The sequence below is a fragment of the Primulina eburnea genome, chromosome 13 (genome assembly GCF_022965805.1).
Source record: "Primulina eburnea isolate SZY01 chromosome 13, ASM2296580v1, whole genome shotgun sequence".
Lineage (NCBI taxonomy): Eukaryota > Viridiplantae > Streptophyta > Magnoliopsida > Lamiales > Gesneriaceae > Primulina > Primulina eburnea.
In genome coordinates this window covers 30928903-30950901 of record NC_133113.1, presented here as the reverse complement: position 1 = coordinate 30950901, position 21999 = coordinate 30928903, and the positions used below count along the sequence as shown (strand labels likewise).

Here is a 21999-nt window from a genome sequence, read left to right as displayed (position 1 = left end):
TCCAGTAAGTTATGATTTTGTCATTAAGTTTTTGAAATTTTCGTTCAAAATATATTTTTTCGGAAGGTAAAATTAAACAATTATTTCAAGCAAATCAGTTATTCAAATCATGATAAAAGATAACGCACTTCTTCACTTGACAATTTTATAATTGTTAAATAAGCATCACTTTGTTGTGTGGCAAGGCTAAATTCATCTGTTTGCTTCCTAGGATAGAGGCGTGATAGTATTCTTTCCCATATAATTTTTGAAGCAACTTATTTTGTCATTATTATTTTTAAATTTTAAATTTAAGATAGTACGATTCAATTTTTATTCGGTTTGCATCAAGTGAAAAATAAATCATATACTACATATACTATGTTATATTATAAAGAGAAGACACCTTATAATAACTACTCCTTTCAAATTGCAATTATAACTCTTATTTTTCTTTAATTTGCTAATTATTTATTAGATAACTTATTTAGAAATAAAAAATGAGCACAAAATTAGACAATATATTTTTAATTACTTAAGTAAATATTCTTAGTTAGCTGAAAAAATAACTTCGTTAATAATAATAAATAATAAAAGCGAAACTTTTAGCATGTCTAAATTAGTGAAACAAATATATTTGTGATCATAGGGGAGAGCAATCGTGTTCAGAAGCGGATCTAGAATTTCGATTACGTGGACAGACAAAATATTAAAAGGGGAAAGATAAAAATTTCATCAGTTATATTCAACTAAACATAAGCAGTACGTTTTAAAAGAAAATTTCTAACTAAAAGGAATTTGGTGTTCCTTCAATAATAACTTCTATACAAATATTTTAAACAATTTCTCTTTCAATAAATATGATCAATACACGAGAGAAAATCATCGTCCATTTTGCTCTAAAACCTAGTTTTGACGATAATCATAGTTGAATTCTGTAGTAATAAGGCATAAATTGGAAGAGTCAACAGACTCAGCACTTGATAGTAGAAAAGACTTTTAATATATGATAAATTTAAAAATAATAAAATATTAAAAAAAGTAAAAGTAAATCATTTATTTTACAATGGGGGAAAAAAACCTAAGATTCGAACTTGGGTTTACAAGTACCAAATATCTTGTTTTGCCATTGAGATACATGCTCTTTAATTTATTGTGGTCGACCATATATATATAATTAATATCAACTTAAAAAATTTTAAAAAGTTTGGGGGGGGCCCCCGAGGGGCCCTAATGTAAAATCATGTTGCTAGACGAAACAACTTGAATGTTACACTTTAAATAGAAAAAAAAATCTAATAGTCGAAAGCATCACTAACTTTATGTTATTTGTTGTTCCAACCCAGTTTCAACAATGCATTTCTCATACCGAGAAAATGAAACTGCGTGACGTTACATATTAGAACTCGTTAAAGCTCTGTTCGCATCATTATGTTCAATAAAAGAAATAAAGAAAGCTCCAATAGAAAAATATTGGTGTTCTTCCTGAATATCCCGATTCACCGATATGACCACATGCCTGTTGAAAAATGAGCTGAGGGACTCATGGACGATGATTTGGTTAAGCAAAAATGTTCATCTGATAGTGGTTACGGATTTCGGCTACAAAAACTAAAAATAAAATAAAGAATAAGGGTCCGGCACTCCGGCCCCTCCAATATTTTCCAGTCGCTTCCATTTTACTTGTAACCTTGACCTTTGATTTCATATCATAATGACAATAATATATTAATTTATCACATGCCTTCGTTCTTGTAACTCGCGAGAGTGGGAATGGCTAAGCTCCTTCTCGCCCCTCACTTCCCTTATGTCAATCGGCACACCACCTATTCGATTAAATGTCTACACTCTTCTCCACATTTCTCTGTTGCTTCTCAGTTGAAAAAGCCTCGTTCTTTCCTCCAGCAAACACGCCATTTTTCATCCCGGGCTTTTGATGCAGATGGAAACGAGAGAGTGACCGATGAGTCCGCGAAACCGGAAGCGGGAAACGAGGGCATTGATGATAATGGAAGCATCAGTTCTAGGGGTGATGAGGAAAAGTACCCAAGTGGGGAGTTTTTGTTTGAGGGGTATGGTATGTGGGAGAGTTTAGCTGTGAAGTTTAAAATGTTAATTGCATGGCCTTGGGAGCGTGTCAAGAAGGGCAGCGTTCTTACGATGAAGATACGCGGGGAGGTGAATTTTCGACTTTCGTTTTCTCTGTAGCTGCTGATTGATATTCGGTGACGTTAGTTTGAGTTGTTGAATTTGTTGCCCCAAACTATATATTAGAATTAGCTTGGAGGGAGGTGAAATGCTTTGCATTAGGTTTACTTTACTGAATCCTTCTAAACGGTGTCCATGTTGTTGGCACACGGTTAGGTTATAAAATTGAAACTGTCTGCTCTGTTTTCAAGACAGGTATCTGATCAGCTGAAGAGTCGTTTCTCCTCTGGATTATCTTTACCTCAACTATGTGAGAATTTCATCAAAGCAGCTTACGATCCTCGTATTTCGGGTATTTATCTCCATATTGAACCATTGAATTGTGGGTGGGGAAAAGTTGAAGAAATGCACAGACACCTATTGGACTTTAAGAAATCAGGTATTCTTATAATTTCTTTTAGGGCTCGCACTTGATCTGTTTATGCTTCATGGCTCTGATAGAGTAAACAAAGTAGATTTTCATTTCTGACCTTGATAGAGTTTTGAGTTTGGCAAACTTAAGGATAGGATGCTGAAAACTCTAAAAACTAGCTGTATCCCTGAAGATTTGACGCCTAAATGATAAATCTAGTCTAATATGATACCGTTTGTGGCTTTATGCTCATATCTCCGCAGTTCAGGTTTTAGTCTCCATGAAAAAATCCATATTCATTTCCTTTCCCTCAGGTTAAAACACTTGGAAGAATGCTTTTCCTATAGAAGTCAGTGGTTCTATTCCAGAATTCTCCCTCGACCTTGATCAAGATTTCTGTTGTGACCAATCAGGAATGTATAGATAGTTTCTTCTCCGCAAATCTTCTGTAATTAGTTGCATTTGCTAAACATTCCCAGTTGATCTCTTTAATTTTTTCTAGTCAATTTTGTCCATTCCCTTTGTGCCTCGTGATGGAGAAGTTATTGCTTTCTGATATGCTGCCAGTTGTTGTCCAATGTACTCTTCCAATATCTCACTTTCCTCTAGTGTTGACTGCATTGATCCACCAATCGATCTCCATTTGGACCTTGGTGTCCTCCACCCCTCTACTCTTGGAAACTTGTTGAATTGAAACAACTTTCATGTGTGTAAGAAAGGATGCGAAGGAGAGGAATAAGGTGGGTATAGAGATGAGGAGAAATGGGTCGGCCTGGTTTTATGGTGAAACCAATAAGATGGATTGATGTCAGAGAGGTTGGGGAAGGGAGAAAAGATCAGCAGATAAGCAAAAGTAGGCAGAGGGGAAGTAGAAGGTGGTTTTACAGACGGGAAGGTGATGCAAAGATGAGGTAAAAAATGAGAGAGAGGCAAAATTATAATTTCAATATATCGTGTTATCCTACCGTTAGTCATATATACCAAACGTGTTACCAGTTAGCACTTAACATTTTTTTTCCACCAGAATCTTGCTATTTATTTTTTAACTATCAGTCGATCGTATCAACAACCTCTCCAAGTGCAGCCTGAGAAAATACTTTTCTTCTACAAATATGAGTATATGTAGATATTACACAGTAGGTTTCTTCATTTTAAGACACTGGTAACAAGGAAACTGCTTACCGAGTACTTTAACAGCTTCATTCATGCTTTGAGGATGATATTCAATATTCTCCATAATAGATTATCTCAACAGTTAATATTCCGAACTACATTCTTTCGCACTTCGCCGCGATTTTTTATAGCTGTAGATTTTATCGGTTGAATGTCGATTAATAAATATTATGGCCTGTTTGGGACATCTAAGCTTGGTTGTCAATTTATCAGTAAAAATTAATGCACAGTTGCTACTTACAGTTCAACAAAAGCAAATATTGGATTATTTTTTTGATGAACTCTTATTTAATTGTGTAAATTTCATTTATTACCAAGTGCCTATGCCTGACAGAGTTGTTTGACTTATATCATGATTAGTTTATAATCCGAAGTCAACAAAAGTTCCTTTGTTTTATTGAGGCAGTGCGACCACATAGAGTTATTCAACTGATAAATTAACACGATGTCCTGCTGAAGTATTTCTCATCCAACACTAATAGAAACTGCGTATGAAGCTATACATTCTTTCATAACTGGATGAAGTAGCTAATCTGGCATAGTTTATTGAATTGAGTCAGTTAACTGAGGCCCTTGTGATTATTAAATAACTATCAAAGTTGAAGTTCTTTTAAATCTTCATATTTTAAAAATATTTACTGAATAAATTTGTTGGGAATATGTAGGCAAGTTCATTGTTGGATATGTGCCAGTATGTGGAGAGAAGGAGTATTATATTGGCTGTGCTTGTGATGAGCTCTATGCACCCCCAAGTGCATACTTTCAGTTGTATGGGTTGACTGTCCAGGCATCATTCCTTGGAGGTGAGTCAATTTTGCTGGCTATGCCAAAGTTTTTTTTTTTCGGGGAATAGGACCTGAGAGCTTGTGCATCCATTAATTTGTTAGCCCAGATTGTAAAACTGGTGTAGATAGCACAGGTTATCATTTCAAGTTGATTTACAGTTTCAGATAAAGTTTGAATTGGAAGCCGATTTTGGCAACAATAAAATGATGACGACCCATCAGAATCCCAAACTCTTTACGATATTCACAACAGGGGAATAATTTTTGAAAACTCCAACATATATATATATATATATATATATATATATATATATATATATATATATATTGAAGTATTGAACCTTAGGGGAGTTAGATGTTATGATAATTTTTTGTCGGATATGTTTGTGCTATTTGAAATTATAGGTGTACTTTTCCTTATATTTTTGTAGGTTTCCTGGAAAAAGTTGGGATTGAGCTATTTGAAATTATAGGTGTACTTTTCCTTATATTTTTGCAGGTGTCCTGGAAAAAGTTGGGATTGAGCCGCAGGTTCAACGTATTGGTAAATATAAGAGTGCTGGGGATCAACTCACTCGAAAAAGCATATCGAATGAAAATCGTGAGATGTTGACAACTCTACTTGACAATATTTATGCAAATTGGGTAGATACAATTTCTCTTGCAAAAGGTGACTTTGCGTTTTATGTGTTGGTTGTCTCAAGTTTGTATAGAATAATTTAATATATTGTTTCACCATGCAGGTAAGAAAAAAGAAGATATTGAAAATTTTATAAATGAAGGAGTGTATGTAGTTGAGAGACTAAAGGAAGAGGGATGGATAACGGATACAAAGTATGACGATGAGGTAAAGTGAGTTGTATGCTTCTTATTGGATAGGGGATACCTTGCCAATAAGCCACCTTTTTTCAATTTCTCAATACATGGACATTGGACTCAAATATCACCTGGCCCAGCAGTGGTTCTACATACCTGAATTTACTTAATTTATGGGAAGACAAGAGGAATCTTTTAGGGTTATGCTATTCATTGGACAACATCTTCGAAGATTAGACATTTAGTTACAGTAACTAATCCTGAGTTGGATGAACCACTCACTCAACCTTTCGTTGAACTATTTTATCTCCTGAAATAATAATCTTAAATTTAAATAAAATGGATACGTAGTTAATAGATATATGCAAAAGACTATTGGATTGTGATATTAGTAGGGGGAACTGTTGCCCCGTAAGAGCCTTAGGCTATTTTTGTTTTTGTCATTTGTTTATTTGGTCCTACTATTAGCGCATGATGACCCATAGTTTCTTCTTATCGCCTTGGTATTGGGGCAAGTTTCCCCGCTATAGCTCCATCTAAGATTGAGATTCCTGATTTCAGTATCTTTGATGTTCACTGAAATAACGTAACTAAACCCTTGGAGTATTTTGTATAAGATGTCTAGCATCATCTCCTACCACCATACAAGTCAACGTGCCATTTTCACTTACGTTCCACTTCACATGACATTAAAGAAATCATTAAATTTATCACAAGAGTCACTCGGGAAGTTTTTGGACTTCAATTATGGGCAATCCAGGAATCTTTGAGGTTAATGAATCATATGTTCCTGAATTCGAGTTTGTGTTTTATTATATTGATGATTCAAATACTTTTTGTACATTTCCACATTTCAGGTTATATCAATGTTGAAAGAGCGTTTGGGGATTCCTTCTAGTAAACCTCTTCCTACAGTTGACTACAGGTATTTGTTGAGAATCACTTCTTTCCCATTTGTTCCATTGTAATCCAATCTTTGCACAAAACTATTATTTGCATGTGAGTGATTTGTAATATTTCATAACTGACAATCTGAATGCCTTTTGGCACTTTGCATCGGTTATATGATTAAAGTATGTGCATTTACTTGTCACCTATGTTTTAGACTAAATATAATTTTGATGTCGATTTAAATTGCTGAAATATACCTAGATGATAATATAAAATATAATTTAGCTGTGTGAGTTTTGAAAACTGTCAGTAGTACTGGTTGTAATCTTCAAACATTTTGATTAGTCATTATTTTTATCCGTGACTATGACCTTTTTTTCCTTAAAAGAATGCACCGAAATATTTTAATAATCATTTTTTGTACAATTATGTTCTAACTTTTAAAGATGACAATCTAAGCTTGTGCATGTGCAGGACTTACCGCCGTGTTAGGAGATGGACTCTCGGATTGACAGGCTATAGAGATCAAATAGCTATAATCAGAGCCTCGGGAAGCATTAGTCGTGCACAAGGTCCATTGAGCTCATCCAGCTCAGGGATTGTTGCTGAGAAGTTCATTGAGAAGATTCGCAGTGTAAGAGGTATGTGTATTGCTTGTGTGTGCGCTAAAACATATTTATTCTTCTTATCTGCTAAAAGGCTTTTAATTTCATAAAATATTCAATCAAACTTCACATAATGTAGATCACTTGGAGTTTCTGGATGGAACATATATCTAATTAAAAATAATTATTTTATATTTGAACTAAAGTAGCAAGATGTAGAATAGGTTTCGTTTTTTGGTTAAATGTATATATTGTCTTCAATCACTAGGATGCCAGCTGGAAACTAAGGAAAAAGGTTAGTTGGGTTTGCCAGCCTGTCCAGTGTAATATTTAGATTGATCATCTGCTGTGCCTGGATTGCATCCATATCGTACTAGCCTCTAGCATTCAGATAAAGCCTTGTGTTTTTACCGATAATACTCCTTCGACATTTAAAAACGTCATGGAGATCCAATGAATACCCTTCAATTATAAAATATCATGTCGCTATCGGGCTATGTTACATGTTAATGCGTATTGGTGATTTTTTCATAGATCACATAAATCTCGACAGATTTATTTCTATCCGCGTGGAGAAACAAATTTAAAATTCAATCATATACTTCTCTATTCGTCTGATTTTTGATGTGGGAGTGTGGCAGAGTCGAAGAGATTTAAGGCTCTTGTCCTTCGGATTGATAGTCCTGGAGGGGATGCTCTTGCTTCTGACTTGTAAGGCACTATACATTTTTCTTTTCTTTTTCCTTTCCTGTGGTAGTATTTATTTGTTTTAATCGATGTATAACTATTAATTGTCAATCAGAAGCATAATAAGTTTAAATAGGGGTTGACTCAGTTCAGATCATTTGAAGATTCATCGATTCAGTGTCCAATTGCGAAAATTTTAGAAAAACACAGTGTTCAACCGCTGGGATGTTATGTCAACCAACTCACGATGTGTTAATACACATTGATGACCATGCAAAAGGACCATATGAAAGTAATCCCAGAAGAAGAATTCCCTGTGTCTGAAAGAAATATTGAAGGTGAAACGCTTCAGTTGTCTTGGGAACAATATTCAATTGGCTTGCTAGACTCACAATTATTACAGAGATTAATCGGAGAATTTGGAATCCTACTAACAAAGTAGCTGAGTTATTTAAACAGAGGAAAGACCATAAATGAGATGTTCAGTAAATAAACCGCATGAGCTCCCAAAATTTTTGAATAAGAGGAGATTTGTGACATGTACTTCATATGAAAGAACAAGGAACTAATCCTGACAAATATACAGTCTCTGCTGTGGATCAAGCTGCCATCAACCCTCAAATTTTATTTCCGTTGCGTAACAGAAATAAATCCTGAGGATTGACCATCGTTGCAATTTTGATACGATTATAAGAACACAACATAGGCATTTTGACTTGATCTTGCAATTTTTTTCCGTTCTTAATTTTTTTTCCTAATTTCATGAGGTTAATGTTACCTGCCTTTTATGATATCCTGGTTTAGCCTCCATACCTATGAGAATTCTTATATTTCGGTTCTTGTACCGCTTCTGTCAGTGCCCCCATTATGGTTAAGGGGAAGTTTTAAGGAAAAATATATAAAGATAATAAATTAATCGGTTTATAATGCTTAGGTTTTACCCTTGAGATGCAACACTTTTGGTGATTTATTTTTGCTTGGAAAAGATCCTGAAGTATAAGTTACGCCACAAGTATTTGAAAATTTTGACATGTGCTAATTATTGGAAGGATTGGATTTCGCCTGTATGGTGATCTACTGGTTTAGATTTGTATTAGAAAAGCTACATGAGAACTTGTGATTTCTCAAAACCACTATTGAGCTGACGTGGAGAAAAAAACTTGAGGAAAAGTTTAATTGTTAAATAATTCCATCTAGCTACCAGGTGAACCAGAAATCCTGTTTAAGAGTTCTTTTTTTTATAAAAACAGTAAGAGTTCTTTTTATGAGTATCTATAGGGGGCACTTCCCTGTTAAAGAATATTAAAGACAGAGCAGAGCGATCATTGGACAATATAATTAAAAAAAATTGGATCTCTCAGATATTATTCCAGAAACTTTGTGGCATGCTTTCGATTGCAGATGTGTGATCACTTACATCACAAAACCCTTTCAGATATCGACCAAGTTATGTCTTAATTTATTTGGTTATGGTAAAGTGTGTGATTCAGATCTGTTGAATCTAGTTATGGAGAATGCCACTGCTCTTTCTATCAATCTGTGACCCTAACCTATCTTACCACAAATTGATATTGATTGGTACACTGATAAAATAAATCTAATACTTTGGGGTCAAAAGATCAGGATCCATAAAGAGAAATGCACTTGCTCATTATCGATGTTGTTGTGTAATGTTGCGTAGGATGTGGAGGGAAATCAAACTTTTGGCTGCCTCAAAACCTGTAGTTGCTTCAATGGCTGATGTTGCTGCTAGTGGAGGATACTATATGGCAATGGGTGCAGGTGCTATAGTTGCTGAAAATCTTACACTGACCGGATCAATTGGAGTTGTAACAGGTGAGTTCTTGTTAAATGATGTGTTTCTATCTCTTGGATGAAAAATACCTTACTGTACTGAAGCGTTAAAGTTTGACAACAACTAGGTGAACTCATGTTTTAGTTGTTCCTGTGATAACGTGTTTAAATTTACTAGAAATTAGAACAATTGAGTAATACACAAAACTTACATGCTTCAAACATAGGATCAATATGAGAACTTTGTCACCATATGAAACAAATTGAAACATGTTCCATTCATATTCCCTTCCTCTGTTCCAAAGTTGAAATGTCCTTTTTTTTAAAAAAATCTAATTGGATCATTGAGTAAAAAATTATTATCCATATCTATCAAATTTGTTAGTCTGTCGGTCACCAGTTATAAATTTATGTTTGTAATGGTTTGCAGCTGTCTTGAATTCCATCAGAATAACTTTCCATTTCAATTTCTCTCTTGCCTGAATCACTAATTGCCTTTTTGGAACCAATTAGTTTTGCTTCTTTTTGCAGTTCAGTTAACTGCAAAATCACTTGCTTTATCTATGTCAAATCATTTATGTGCTCATCCCTGAATGAGCTGAAGGATGGTTTTTTGGGAATATAATGGGTCAAAATTCATTCAACTATTTAAGCCAAATGGACCCTTATGATGTTTATACTTTGTTCCTAGGAAAGTTTAATTTGGAGAAGCTTTATGAAAGAATCGGCTTTAATAAAGAGATCATATCAAGGGGAAGGTATGCAGAGCTTACTGCAGCTGAACAACGACCTTTCAGGTATGTAGAATATGGCGCTATCAAATATTTACTTGTTATTTCGCTTTAATCAACGAGACATGCACCTATGAATTCCCTTTTGATTTTCATCTAGAATGAAATGTATCTTTAGGTCTCATCTTGTGCTAATAAAAAAATTTCAACACCATAATTAAAATTATTTCTGATGTAAACTATTGAAAAACATCCACTATTTAGTTCATCAAGGTTCATCGCAGTCATTTTAATCTGATCTGTTAATAATCATGAAGTTTTAATGATTTAGCTGTTTGTGTCATAAGAAACTCTATTCGAGTTTTTGACAATAAAACTCGTCGAATATGGGATTTCAAAAGTTCAACCAGTACATAAATAATTCCTTTCCAAAATCTTTAATGTGCATATTTTACAATGCAAGATTCCTTACGAAATTTTGCAATGTAGCCGTTGTGGCATGATTGATTGATGTCTAGAAAGTTGCTTTTCAAGGTTTCAACTAGTAAATCATTGTTAATTATTATATTTCTAGCAGATATGTTACATTTATCCATTGTATTAGTGCTTGTAGCATTGTCAACAAAGACATTTCTGGGGCCTTTGCTATTTGTAAGATTGGTGAGAAGATTTTTGTTGCTGATCATGCGTCTTGAGCATTTACTATCCGGATATATAAGGAATTTTCTACAACTTCGCTCCTCTATACCTATCATGACTAGAATAGTTTAACGAATTGTTACCCGTTAAATCATAGGTTGGAGGTTAGGGCTTTGTTTGGGAATCTGGAGTTCTTTAATTCTAATTGGTTTAGGCATTTCCCAATATGGTTCCTGAAAAATAATCATATTCATGTTGGTGTTATGTTTGCTTAGAGTATGCATGCAGTTTCAAGTGGTTTGCAAATTGTGTGGATCTTACATTCTTACTCTATCGCAAGGTTGATGGTAAGGTGTCTAAATCGTTTTTGGCAGTTTCTCATATACTTGGAAAGTATCTGCTCACTTATAGCTTTGGCGTGATGGGGTTTATTTTCATACTGCACAGGTGTATCGATGATGGTGAAACCATATCAATATTTTGGCCTTTACAAATGTAACAAAATCCATTGATTTAGGTTTTATCCGCTTCTTTATAGGTCTCAACATTGATCCTCCAACTAATTTAAAGGTGCTTTCAATTCTTAGTTGTTTAATCTGAAACATGTTTTTTCATGGGCAGATATATATGCTTTAATTATCATATAACCAGAGGTTGATATATTTCTCCATGGCTGAATAAGCTCGGACAGCTTTTGATTTCAAGAACTTGTAACTTTTTACCTTTTCCGGAACTCATAACCTTTTCTTCAGCTTCAGAATTTCAGCTCTAAGTGATTTGCACATTCTTTTCGCTTTGCTTGGCTGGTTATCCAGCTTTCCTCAAGTTAGACGTGTTCATCCTTCAAAGCTTCAGTCTCAGCTTTGAAATCCTCATGTTTCTTTAACTTTAATTTAAAATAATTGACCAGTTCCAATCCATCAATCAAGTCCTTGGTGAACTTGGTTGAGGAGAAATCACAGACCTCTTTAAGTTTTGCTCAACATTTCTCGTCTGTTTTGGTCTCAGCATTGTCTTCCATGATACTCATTCTCTATTTTGAATTTAATAGCATGGTTGGTGTGATAGTGTTGGACATCATGGTATAGCATCTTATGTTTACTTTAGATGGCATGACATTTCCTTTTCCCGGAAAATCCCTTGATAAAATGTGGTCTTGTTCGTGATTCGCAGGGCCGATGAAGCAGAACTCTTTGCCAAGTCCGCAGAGAATGCATATAAATCGTTTCGTGACAAGGCCGCCTCATCAAGATGCATGACTGTATAATTTCAGTACCGTTTATAACTCTTAACTGTTAGAAGCCAGTGATTTACTTTCATATTCACCAAACTTCAACCAATGATATTATAGGTAGAGAAGATGGAAGAGGTAGCTCAAGGTAGAGTTTGGACTGGTAATGATGCAGCTACACGGGGCCTAGTTGACGCTATTGGTGGAGTTTCTCGAGCTGTGGCAATAGCAAAACAAAAGGCTAATCTACCATTGGATCAACAGGTTTCTTCGACGAAATTTCTCGGTCTTGGCATGTGATACGTTTTCTCTGTATCCCACCATTTACGTTAAAGTATAAACATATGTCAAGTTTAGCAGCTAGCATATCACTTGGGTTGGTAAAAATTACTGAGAGATCATGAAATAAAACTAAGATCTGTTTACAAATTTTTTTGGGAAAAAATCCAATATAATATTAATTAGCCATCGAAATATGAATAGCCAATGAATTAAATAAGATGGATAAATTCACGGACGCTAATACAGTACATAGAAATTGTTACATTAGTGAAGTGAGTGTAGTTGGTGACTGACGCCAATAGCTCTCCTTTTTTTTTTTTTTTTTTGATGAAAAACTAGATTTATTAATATACTTAGAAGTTACAGATTACAGTAGAAAGCGGATGAGTGATCCGCGATAGTTACAAAGTTACTCCGCTAAGATAATCTAAAAATTTTAAATTTTAAACATCTTAAGCCGACAATATAAATTGCCAATCCCTAGTCAGATCCGATATAGTTAAGTGCCTATAATCTTTAACGGTCACAGTCCACGAAGCAATTCTGAACTTTATTTTATCCCATATCTGATCCACCGAGTCGTGCACATCATCGAAGATTCTTCTATTCCTTTCTAGCCATAGTGACCATAGTACTCCGTGGATGATCATATACCAAAACTCCCTGTATTTCTTTACCACTGGGCATTCAAAATTAGATTCGAACAACTCTGTAGCCTGGTTAGGAATGGTCCATTGAGCTCCCATTTCTCTTTGCACCAAAATCCAAATGCTTCTTGAGTAAGGGCAATGCAGTAGAATGTGATCCTGTTGCTCTTCATCCTGTCGACATAAACAACACCACTGAGGACTTAAAACGCATTCCCTCCACCTTCTTTGCACACGATCACACGTCGGAAGCTTCCCCAATGCCACAATCCACGAGAAAATTCTAACCTTTTGCGGGACATGCACTTTCCAGATCATATGGAAGCAATTGAATTGAGGATAGATAGATAAAGGAAAGAAGGAATTGTAAAAAGATTTTACAGAGAAGAGCCCCGACGAATCCCCCAACCAAACTCTCACATCTGGCGAACCCAACTGCAAGCTAACTCTCTCTAAAATCCCTAATAGGGTGGTAAACTCTCTCAACTCATCCTCTGATAAATTTCTCCTGAACCTCAAATCCCAATTGGCCGAAGAAGACCCCCCCGAATTATTTACAATGAGAAAATGACAAATAGGTTTGTTTGTTGACAAAGAAATACGGAACAAAGCTGGAAATCTAGAATCAAACGACTCCCCTCCCTCCCAGACATCCTCCCAAAAACGAATAATGTTACCCTGTTTAGGCACCACTCTAATAAGTTGATGAAAAGCCTGGTAAGATCGAGATATAAACTTCCAAGGACTCCTAAATGTTGTATTCTCCGCCAACCCCAAGTCCCACCCATTATCCTGTAGCCCGTATATGCTTTTAATGACTTTTTTCCACAACGTCTCCCTCTCCACCGAGCATCTCCACCACCATTTACCAAGGAGAGCCTTGTTTCTTAGGCAAATATTCCCCATGCCCAAGCCACCTTTTTCCTTTGGTTTGCATACTTGTTTCCAACCGACGACATGGCAATGTTTCTCCCCTTCTTCCCCATCCCACAAGAAATCTCTCATTATTTTTTCCATTTTTGCTGCCTCTTTTTTAGGAACTCTGAAAAGGGACATGAAATATGAAGGCATCGCACAAAGAACTGCCCTTATCAAGACTAAGCGCCCCCCTCTCGATAGAAATGCTTTTTTCCAACTTGCTAATTTCTTTGCCATTTTCGAAACAACCGGTTCCCAAAATACAGTCTTAGTGGGGTTCCCTCCCAAAGGTAAGCCCAAGTATTTGATCGGCCATGAATCTCTTTTACCCCCGAAAGCGAGTGCCATTGCTTCCACCTCTTCGTCTGGATAATTCAAACCTAAGACAACACTCTTTCCCATATTGATTTTCAGCCCCGATTTTGTGGCAAATTGTGTGAGTATATCCATTATTTTCATCACATCATTCTTTGACTTCGCGAAGAATAGAGCATCGTCTGCAAATTGTAGGTGTGTGAATTGAAGCTTGTCTTTTCCTATATCCAGTCCCTTCAGCTCGTGTGATTGCATTGCCTTATCCACCATCCTTCCCAAGACGTCCACTACTAAATTGAAGAGGAATGGGGATAAGGGATCGCCTTGTCTCAGCCCTCGTTCACCTTTTATCTTTCCACATGTTCTTCCATTTATGAATATAGAGAAAGACACATTGGAAACGCATCCTCTAATCCACCTCCTCCATCGGTCACCGAAGCTTTTGTTCCTCAGCACCTCATCTAAAAACTGCCAGTCTACCCTATCGTAAGCCTTCTCCAGATCAATTTTCAGCACCCATCCTCGTTTTTTCTTCCTACGGTACTCTTCCACAATCTCATTCGCAATGAGACAACAGTCCAATATCTGTCTGCCCTTGATAAAAGCACACTGGTTCTCCGCGATTGTGTTACCCAACGCGTTTTTCAATCTGTTAACCAACACCTTTGACAAAATCTTATACAAACTCGTCACCAAACTAATGGGTCGAAACTCGGATATCTTACTTGCATCATTTTTCTTTGGGATGAGGCATATGTATGTTTCATTTGTAATCCCATTAACGATCCCATCCTCATAGAATTCAGCGAACACCTTTAATAGGTCGCCTCGCAAGGTATCCCAATTTTCCTGAAAGAAAGCCAAAGTGAATCCGTCAGGCCCCGGTGCTTTTGTCCCATCGCAATCAAACACGGCTTTTTTAATCTCTTCTTCCTCAAAATGTTTTTCCAAATCCTCTGCATTAACACTTTGAATCGGTGACCAATCCACCCCATTAAGACCCCTCCCCATCTCAGCCGAACCCCCCCCCTTCACTCACTGTCTTCGTGTACAAATTCTTGTAGAAATTGATAATTTCATATTCGATATGTTTTTCCTCAGTAACAATGCGTCCATCGTCCAATTCCAGTCTTTCAATCATTGCTTTATTCCTTCTGCCGCTCAACAAAGCGTGGAAGAACTTTGAATTTTGGTCACCCTTTTGTAGCCAAGTTGTTTTAGCCTTTTGGCTTTGGATCTGAAATTTTGCAAAGGCTATTTTTTCCAGTTCCCACCTTAGTTCCCTTCTCTCTATATTAAGCTGTTCTGACCACTGTCCATCGGCTTCCATCTCATCGAGCTGCCTAATCCTATTGTTCAACTCATAGAATCTGACTCGGACATCACCATAAACTTCTTTATTCCATTCCGATACATCTTTTTTGATCATTTTCAACTTTTGCATAAATTTGAATCCCTCCCACCCCTGGACAGTCCCAATGTTCCACCACGTCCTCACTAGATCTTTGAATGTGTGATGTGAAAGCCAAACATTTTCAAATCTGAAGGGAGCAGGGCCCCATCTCAACCTTTTTGTGTCAAGCAAGACGGGGCAGTGATCAGATGTTATTCTTGGAAGCACGGTTTGTCTGAAAGAGGGAAATAAATTTCTCCATCCCGCTGAAAACATGAATCTATCCAATCGGCTGCAAATCGGCACCAATCTAAAATTGGACCAAGTGTATTTAGCATTCAGAAGTGGTGGATCAAAGAGCTCCAATTCCTCCAACAAGGTATCAAAACAGGACATGCTAGTGGTTAAGGACTGGCTGTTTAGTTTTTCTCCCAAATTCCGCACGACGTTGAAGTCACCTCCAAGACACCAAGCCTCCCCACAGATTACCTTCAACCCCGCTAACTCATCCCAAAATGACTCTCGCAATCTCGCTTGCACCGGCCCGTAAATGGCTGAGAACCACCAATTATTGTTGTCAATCCCGATAATCTCAATGGAGACTGAGAATTCCCCAATCAGATTATTATGCACTCGTACCACGCGTGGATCCCACATAACTAGTATACCCCCAGACCTGCCAACCGATGGTAAACAAACCCAATCAACAAATCTTGACTTCCACACGCTAGCTACAAAATTTTTCTCAATTTTTTCTCGTTTTGTTTCCAAGAGGACCACAATGTCAGGTTTTTCCTTTTGCATTATTGATCGGACCAAAATTCTTTTCCTCGCCGCACCGCCACCTCTTATATTCCACGCACAAATCTTCATGTAAACAGCTTGGGATCCCTCGAATTGCTACCTCGTTCATAGCTAATGCCACACTGTAATCTGTACAACTCCCTCTTCAACGGCTTGTTTATTCCCGTACCCATATTCGAAATTCTTTCAATAATCCTCGTCCCTGACCCTTTCTGTCCATTAACATCCTCAATCTCCCCCTCTTTCCTTGGTGATATAACCCCCTCATTACAAGGCTTTTCATCAACTATACTAATCCCTCTGCCTAACAAACCACTAGACGTACCCAATACTTTAAAAGAGGAAGGAAAAATTAAATTTACCGAAAAGGATTGATTGAGAAAGGGTGATCGAAATCCGTTAAATACCTGTCCCACAGAAGGTCTTGAATTAACTCGAAGTTCAGCGTTTGTATTTGCCTTTGTGATCGTAGTTGGCGAGAATAGACCATCCAAATCTAGTCCTTCGTCAGCAACCTTATCAGAGCTATCCGAACCGATGTAACCAACGCTTGCAGAGTCAGACGAATCACTCTCCATGTCTCTCAGTTCATCTTGTGAATCTTGAAGCTCCTCATCATCTAAGTCTACCTTCACGACCTCTGCTTCGTTGAAGAGCAACCCATTGTCATAGAAATTGTAATCCCCTTTGTCCTTTAGAGATGGTTTCTTAGCTCCCACATTTTTATCAACTTTGCATCTTCGGCAGTATGTTTTCCAAAGCTCTGGATTTGTTGTTTTTGCGCTTTCATTTGCGGGCTGATTTGCTTGCACCTGATTCTGGTTGCTGTCCATGGATCCAACTGACGAACTTGTAAAATCTGATTGATGCTTCGGGTCAATGTTCCTCATAATCTTCAGCACCTTTGCAGCAGTCGGATTTTTCAATGATTCAATCTTCCTCGCAGAATTATTTGGTAATTGTCTTGATGCTTCTGACCTCTGATTCTCATCCAATCTGCCCTTCCCACTCTGAGGACCACATATGTCTTTGTATCCTGCCGAGTCTTGATCTTGGACGGGAAATTCCGCCTGTACTGCTTTTCCTTTATTGTTCCTGAGTAAGAATTTCTCATCCTCTGCTAACGTGCTGTAGATATTATTGTTTCCCCATCCCGCCAAAATCTTTTTTCCGTTGACAACTGCTTGAGCATACGTTTGTTTTTCATATTGCTCGTAACCCTGATGATCGAATGTTTCCACTTTGATTCTGATCTCTAAAGCTTTCCCTTCCAGCGGAATGTGCATATTTGTTTTAATAAAGCCTCCTTCAGTACCCTTGACCTTGATCTTCGCTGCACCGAGCTCCCTGAAGTGTAGTGTGTCTGGGTGAATGGCCAGCAGTCCCCCGCAAGAATCACCAATAGTTTTAAATGCAACTGTCGTCCAAAGTTCCCAAGGTAATCCATAAATCCATATCCAGCTGTTGCAACAACTGTCCACCGAATCCAAAGTATTGATGTCTTTGGACCATTCTTCAAATTCCAAGGATATACCGAAATTAAAAAAGCCTTTCTTTAAGTTAATGTAAAAAGAATATTCATCCTGATTTGAGGGCCACCAAAGAGCTTTGTCAGCTTGAAAAGGAAATATTTCTGTCTTGTTTTTCGTTGCTTTTCAAAGAACTTCTTCAATTATCTTCCATGAGCAAGATACACTGCCTCTGGTGATGATTATGGATTCACTCCATTTTCTGTTTACCCGCAGCGTGTTGCTCTGCTCCGTTGATGACCAAGACCCTCCTTCACTTCTCCTTACCCCGCTGCCCTTATTCTGTGGAATTACTGTATATCCTTGTTGAGTTCTTCCGTGAAATGGAATTTGTTGTGTTGATTCCCTCTTGTAACTTCCCGATACCAGCCTATCCATTGCACTGGATATCTTAATCCACCCAATTGCGTTGAGTCCGCTAGGCACGATAGTATTTAGCCTTTTACCCTGTTTATTGAATTTAGACAGCTCGAGATATCTCCCTCGTTTGTTTTCAAAGCTCTGCATTGTGAACACTGAGTTAATGCCTCTGAATCGTCGAAAAGAAGACCCTGTTTGTGGTGAATAGATGAAATCTCTGATCGTAAGGTTAATCCAACGTGCTTCGTCGCGGTTGAAATCCAGCATGTAGCATGAAGACCTAGTTTTTTCCGACCACCATATCGAGCTACCGTTAGTTCCCAATCTCAAGGTGAAAGTCTTAAATTCAATCCTAATCGTCTCGAGTCTAACAGATAACTCTGATTTGTAAGACCCTCCCCGACGATATGCGCTACTGCTTGCATACATGACGGTGCCCCTGCTCTCGGAAAGAAGCGGAAAGAGGGAAGGATAGAACGAGAAAGTGAAAAAATGAAACTGGTCGCCGGCGACCGGCAACAGGAAATGGGGTAGCGAACGGTCAGAAGATCTCGGAATATGAAGATATTGAAGGAATTTTGAGCCGAGAAGCCAAAGAAGGAAAATGGGGGGAAAGCATTTCAAAAAATTCCCAATAGCTCTCCTTTCATACTTCCAATACTCTTTTGGGAATTTTGTATACATATTGGTGAATATTTTTCCTTCATCTCTTTTATTTATGCATTAACTCTTACTCTGGCAATTTTTGTTGCTTGCTGTTCAACCTTTTTTGCAACTTTGAGAAAACTTATTATAATTTTTTCCCTGTCAAATTTGTGAAGTGAAGTGAAGTGAGTACTTTTTCGTGTCAAATTTCTCTTTCCGTAAAATTAAAATTTCTCACAAAAACTTTTTCAACGCTGATTTTCCTTTCTCTTTCCAGCATATCATAAGTTTACACGTCAAACAAGAAATTCTAAATTCAATCCTATTTTTGTTTTCTTTTGTCTGCTTGTCATAACACAAAACACAATCTCAATTATCCGGATTTTTGTCTCTTTTCATAAATTCTCACTATTGTTTTAATTAGATAAGAGTATGCAAATGATAACTGAAGAGTATCAGCTGCAAACTTCATGCCTAAACCATTTCTATATAACAATGTGCGGAACACTTTACAGCTGTGCAATGTTTGGCTCTCTTATTCCTTTTTATTTTTTAAAAAATTGCAATTAATTTCTTAAAATACATTTCTAGAAATCATGAATTTTCTATTACCAACTTCAGTATTTTCTTCATTAAGGGTGGGTTAAAAACATTTCATAGTCTTCTGCTGTAATGCACATCCTCACGTCGATTATTATTTCCCATCCTTTGTTGGCTTAGGTTATGTGATAATTTAGTTGGTTAACTTCCAAGTGTTTGGGAATTTTCCGTAGTATAATGTTGGTGTGCACAAAACATGTGTTGATGAGTTTATGCTGGTTTAAGCTGTACTAAATGTAATTTTACTGTTGGAAATCACGTTTAAAGAGTTTAACCTTGATTTCCATTTTTTCTCACTTCTTGAACTTTTTGAGGTCTTATTTGCTAAACTGGTTTAAAACATAGGTCACCCTTGTCGAGTTGTCAACACCCTCTCCATCACCGCTTGATATCATTAGTGGATTGGGTAACTCCCTTGTTGAAGACAAAGGAATCAAAGAGTTGCTACAGGTCATGGCGTCTTCTGATGGAATTCAAGCCCGCATGGATGGTATCATGTTTGAAAAATTCGGTGGACCAGCTTCTTCTATCAGCTTTGTCTTCACTCTCATTAAAGATTACTTGAGATCACTCTATTAATTTTTGAAGTTCTCTTCACACATATCTACCAATCACACACTGGATGGAGCATACATATCGATATATATATAGCAGTCAAGAAACCAGCAGGCGCCAAGGCTTGTGAAACCTGAATCAATACCATTTCAGGTATTAAATTACTGGTTCTGACGGAGTGTTTCATATATGTTGGAGTTGTATCAGGACAATGTATTATTTGTATGATCTACCCCATAGTCATTGTTATTGCTATTTATTACATGCTAAATTTTGCATGACACGTGCACCACTTCTTATGATCCCAAGTTTGGTTGCCTGAGTTATGAGGTGCTCCAAAGGAAATTCAGAAATAGAAAATAGTCAGACAAACTTTACACTAATTTTTAGCAGCAAAATTACATGAAAATGTTACCGATTTGTTGTTTATTGACACGATATTTTGCCTATAGAGAGCCAAATGAGATACGGAGAGGGCGATATTTTTCAATGCTGGTGGGAATGTATATACATTGTGACACTGACTGTGGGACTTTATCCAACTCTTACCTAACTAGATTTTGGCTGCCTGCATCTGAAGTAACCTTTTGAAGGTAGCGTCGTTATAAAAAGCACATATCAAAATAATGTTGTGACCAAATCCCGGATATTCTCACTTGCAATAATTAATTGAATCATTTCTCACATGATAAAGGGTAAAAATGAATTTTGCAGAATATTTGTCAGCATGTTCAAGTATGAAGTATTTTTTAGCAAGGCTTAAGTCTCTCGTCTGTCATGCATAATAATATCTAGAGTTCCCTAACATGCATGAAGAGGTCTTTCCCAATTCCCATCTATGAAAGATCTGATTCCGCTAATTATCAGTCATTCTAGAAAGGTGGAATGGAGATTATTGAAAATATTTCTTATCAGACAACTCTTTTGATTTCACTCGTAGTACGTGGTTTCTTGTTGTGCTTCTGCCAAGGAGATTTCGGCCTTGTAAGTGTTACCAACAGCTCCGGATGGCCATTTATTAACTATAAAGAAAACCTAAAAAGGGGCTGAGTAGTTTCCAAGTAACTAGAGTGATATATGACTGGAAACTTGATTCAATCTAACGTAAACAAAGAGAGTTTTGCGTCACCAAAACTTGACTAATAAGCTACTAAACTCAAGTGTCTCCTGTCTTAATTTTTGTACCAATCGAAGTCTTATTTATGACCCAAGAAGTTTCCAAAGAACACAGGTTAAATCATTGGGAACAACCAGGACAACTTAAATATTGAAAACCACATGATATATTAAAACCCTTTTGATAGAGAGGATGAAAAATATATCGCACAACTTTATTTAGCTCCAAAAGACACTGTAAAACCACGTAATAATTCAAAACCCTTTTGAGTTTCGTAATTAATTAAGTACTCGAAATACTACAATTTGGAAAAATTAGCAATTGACAATTGTTAGAAGTTGATTGGATATTGTATAGAGTGATTATAAGTAAAATACTATGAATAAAAATACCTATATAAGTTTAAAAATTTAGCAGCTTATAAATAACATAAACTTTTAGGGGTGTGCGTATGTCTATTAAAGCTAAAATCTACAATAAATACATTCTCAATATAATTGTATTGTTATAATGCTCATTAATAATATAATAAAAACTAAAAATCAAATGATATATTTCTATAACAAAAAAATATTACATAATCTTTTTTATATTAGTGTAAAAGGTTTGAATTGGTTTATTTTTATCATAAACTTGAATCAAACCATTTTTTTCAGTTTGAATATTTTAAAACCGATCCAAATCGTGATTGACAGGAAATCGCTCCAAACCATACAATTCGGTTTGGTTCGATTTGGTCCGGTTTCTGAACACCCCTAGAATTACGTGGCTATTTTTATTTTACCCTTATAACATTTTCCATTCTGCTGTGCTGAAGTTTAGATTCCCATTGAGTTTTTAGAATTTCACCATGTAATCGAAGTACAATGAAGCCAAGAACATATGATGAGACAGGGCAATGGAAATATCGAAATGCCAACAACTTTAGGTGTGAAATCACTTG

The 21999-nt window shown here is 36.6% G+C and overlaps 1 protein-coding gene across 5 annotated transcripts; it reads left to right on the top strand.

Annotated features, from left to right (window-relative positions):
• Window positions 1–1619: 1619 nt before the first annotated feature.
• LOC140810038 (serine protease SPPA, chloroplastic) lies at window positions 1620–20217 on the top strand. 5 transcript variants are annotated; one of them, XR_012113231.1, is made up of 14 exons: window positions 1621–2157; window positions 2383–2566; window positions 4378–4515; window positions 4997–5167; window positions 5241–5344; window positions 6171–6238; window positions 6679–6845; window positions 7451–7520; window positions 9178–9332; window positions 9982–10087; window positions 10936–11007; window positions 11108–11230; window positions 11834–11921; window positions 12012–12029. XR_012113231.1 is itself a non-coding variant. In XM_073167837.1 (13 exons), the coding sequence occupies exons 1-13, from the start codon at window positions 1753–1755 to the stop codon at window positions 19961–19963; spliced, it is 2034 nt and encodes a 677-aa protein (XP_073023938.1). In that variant the 5' UTR covers window positions 1623–1752; the 3' UTR covers window positions 19964–20217. The 5 variants fall into 5 exon arrangements, 4 of the variants coding, with proteins under 4 accessions (XP_073023939.1, XP_073023938.1, XP_073023941.1 ...); XM_073167837.1 differs by lacking the exons at window positions 10936–11007; window positions 11108–11230 and adding an exon at window positions 19730–20217 and having other exon boundaries at window positions 1623–2157; window positions 12012–12155; XM_073167841.1 differs by lacking the exons at window positions 10936–11007; window positions 11108–11230 and adding an exon at window positions 19730–20217 and having other exon boundaries at window positions 2016–2157; window positions 2379–2566; window positions 12012–12155.
• The last annotated feature ends 1782 nt before the right edge of the window (window positions 20218–21999 follow it).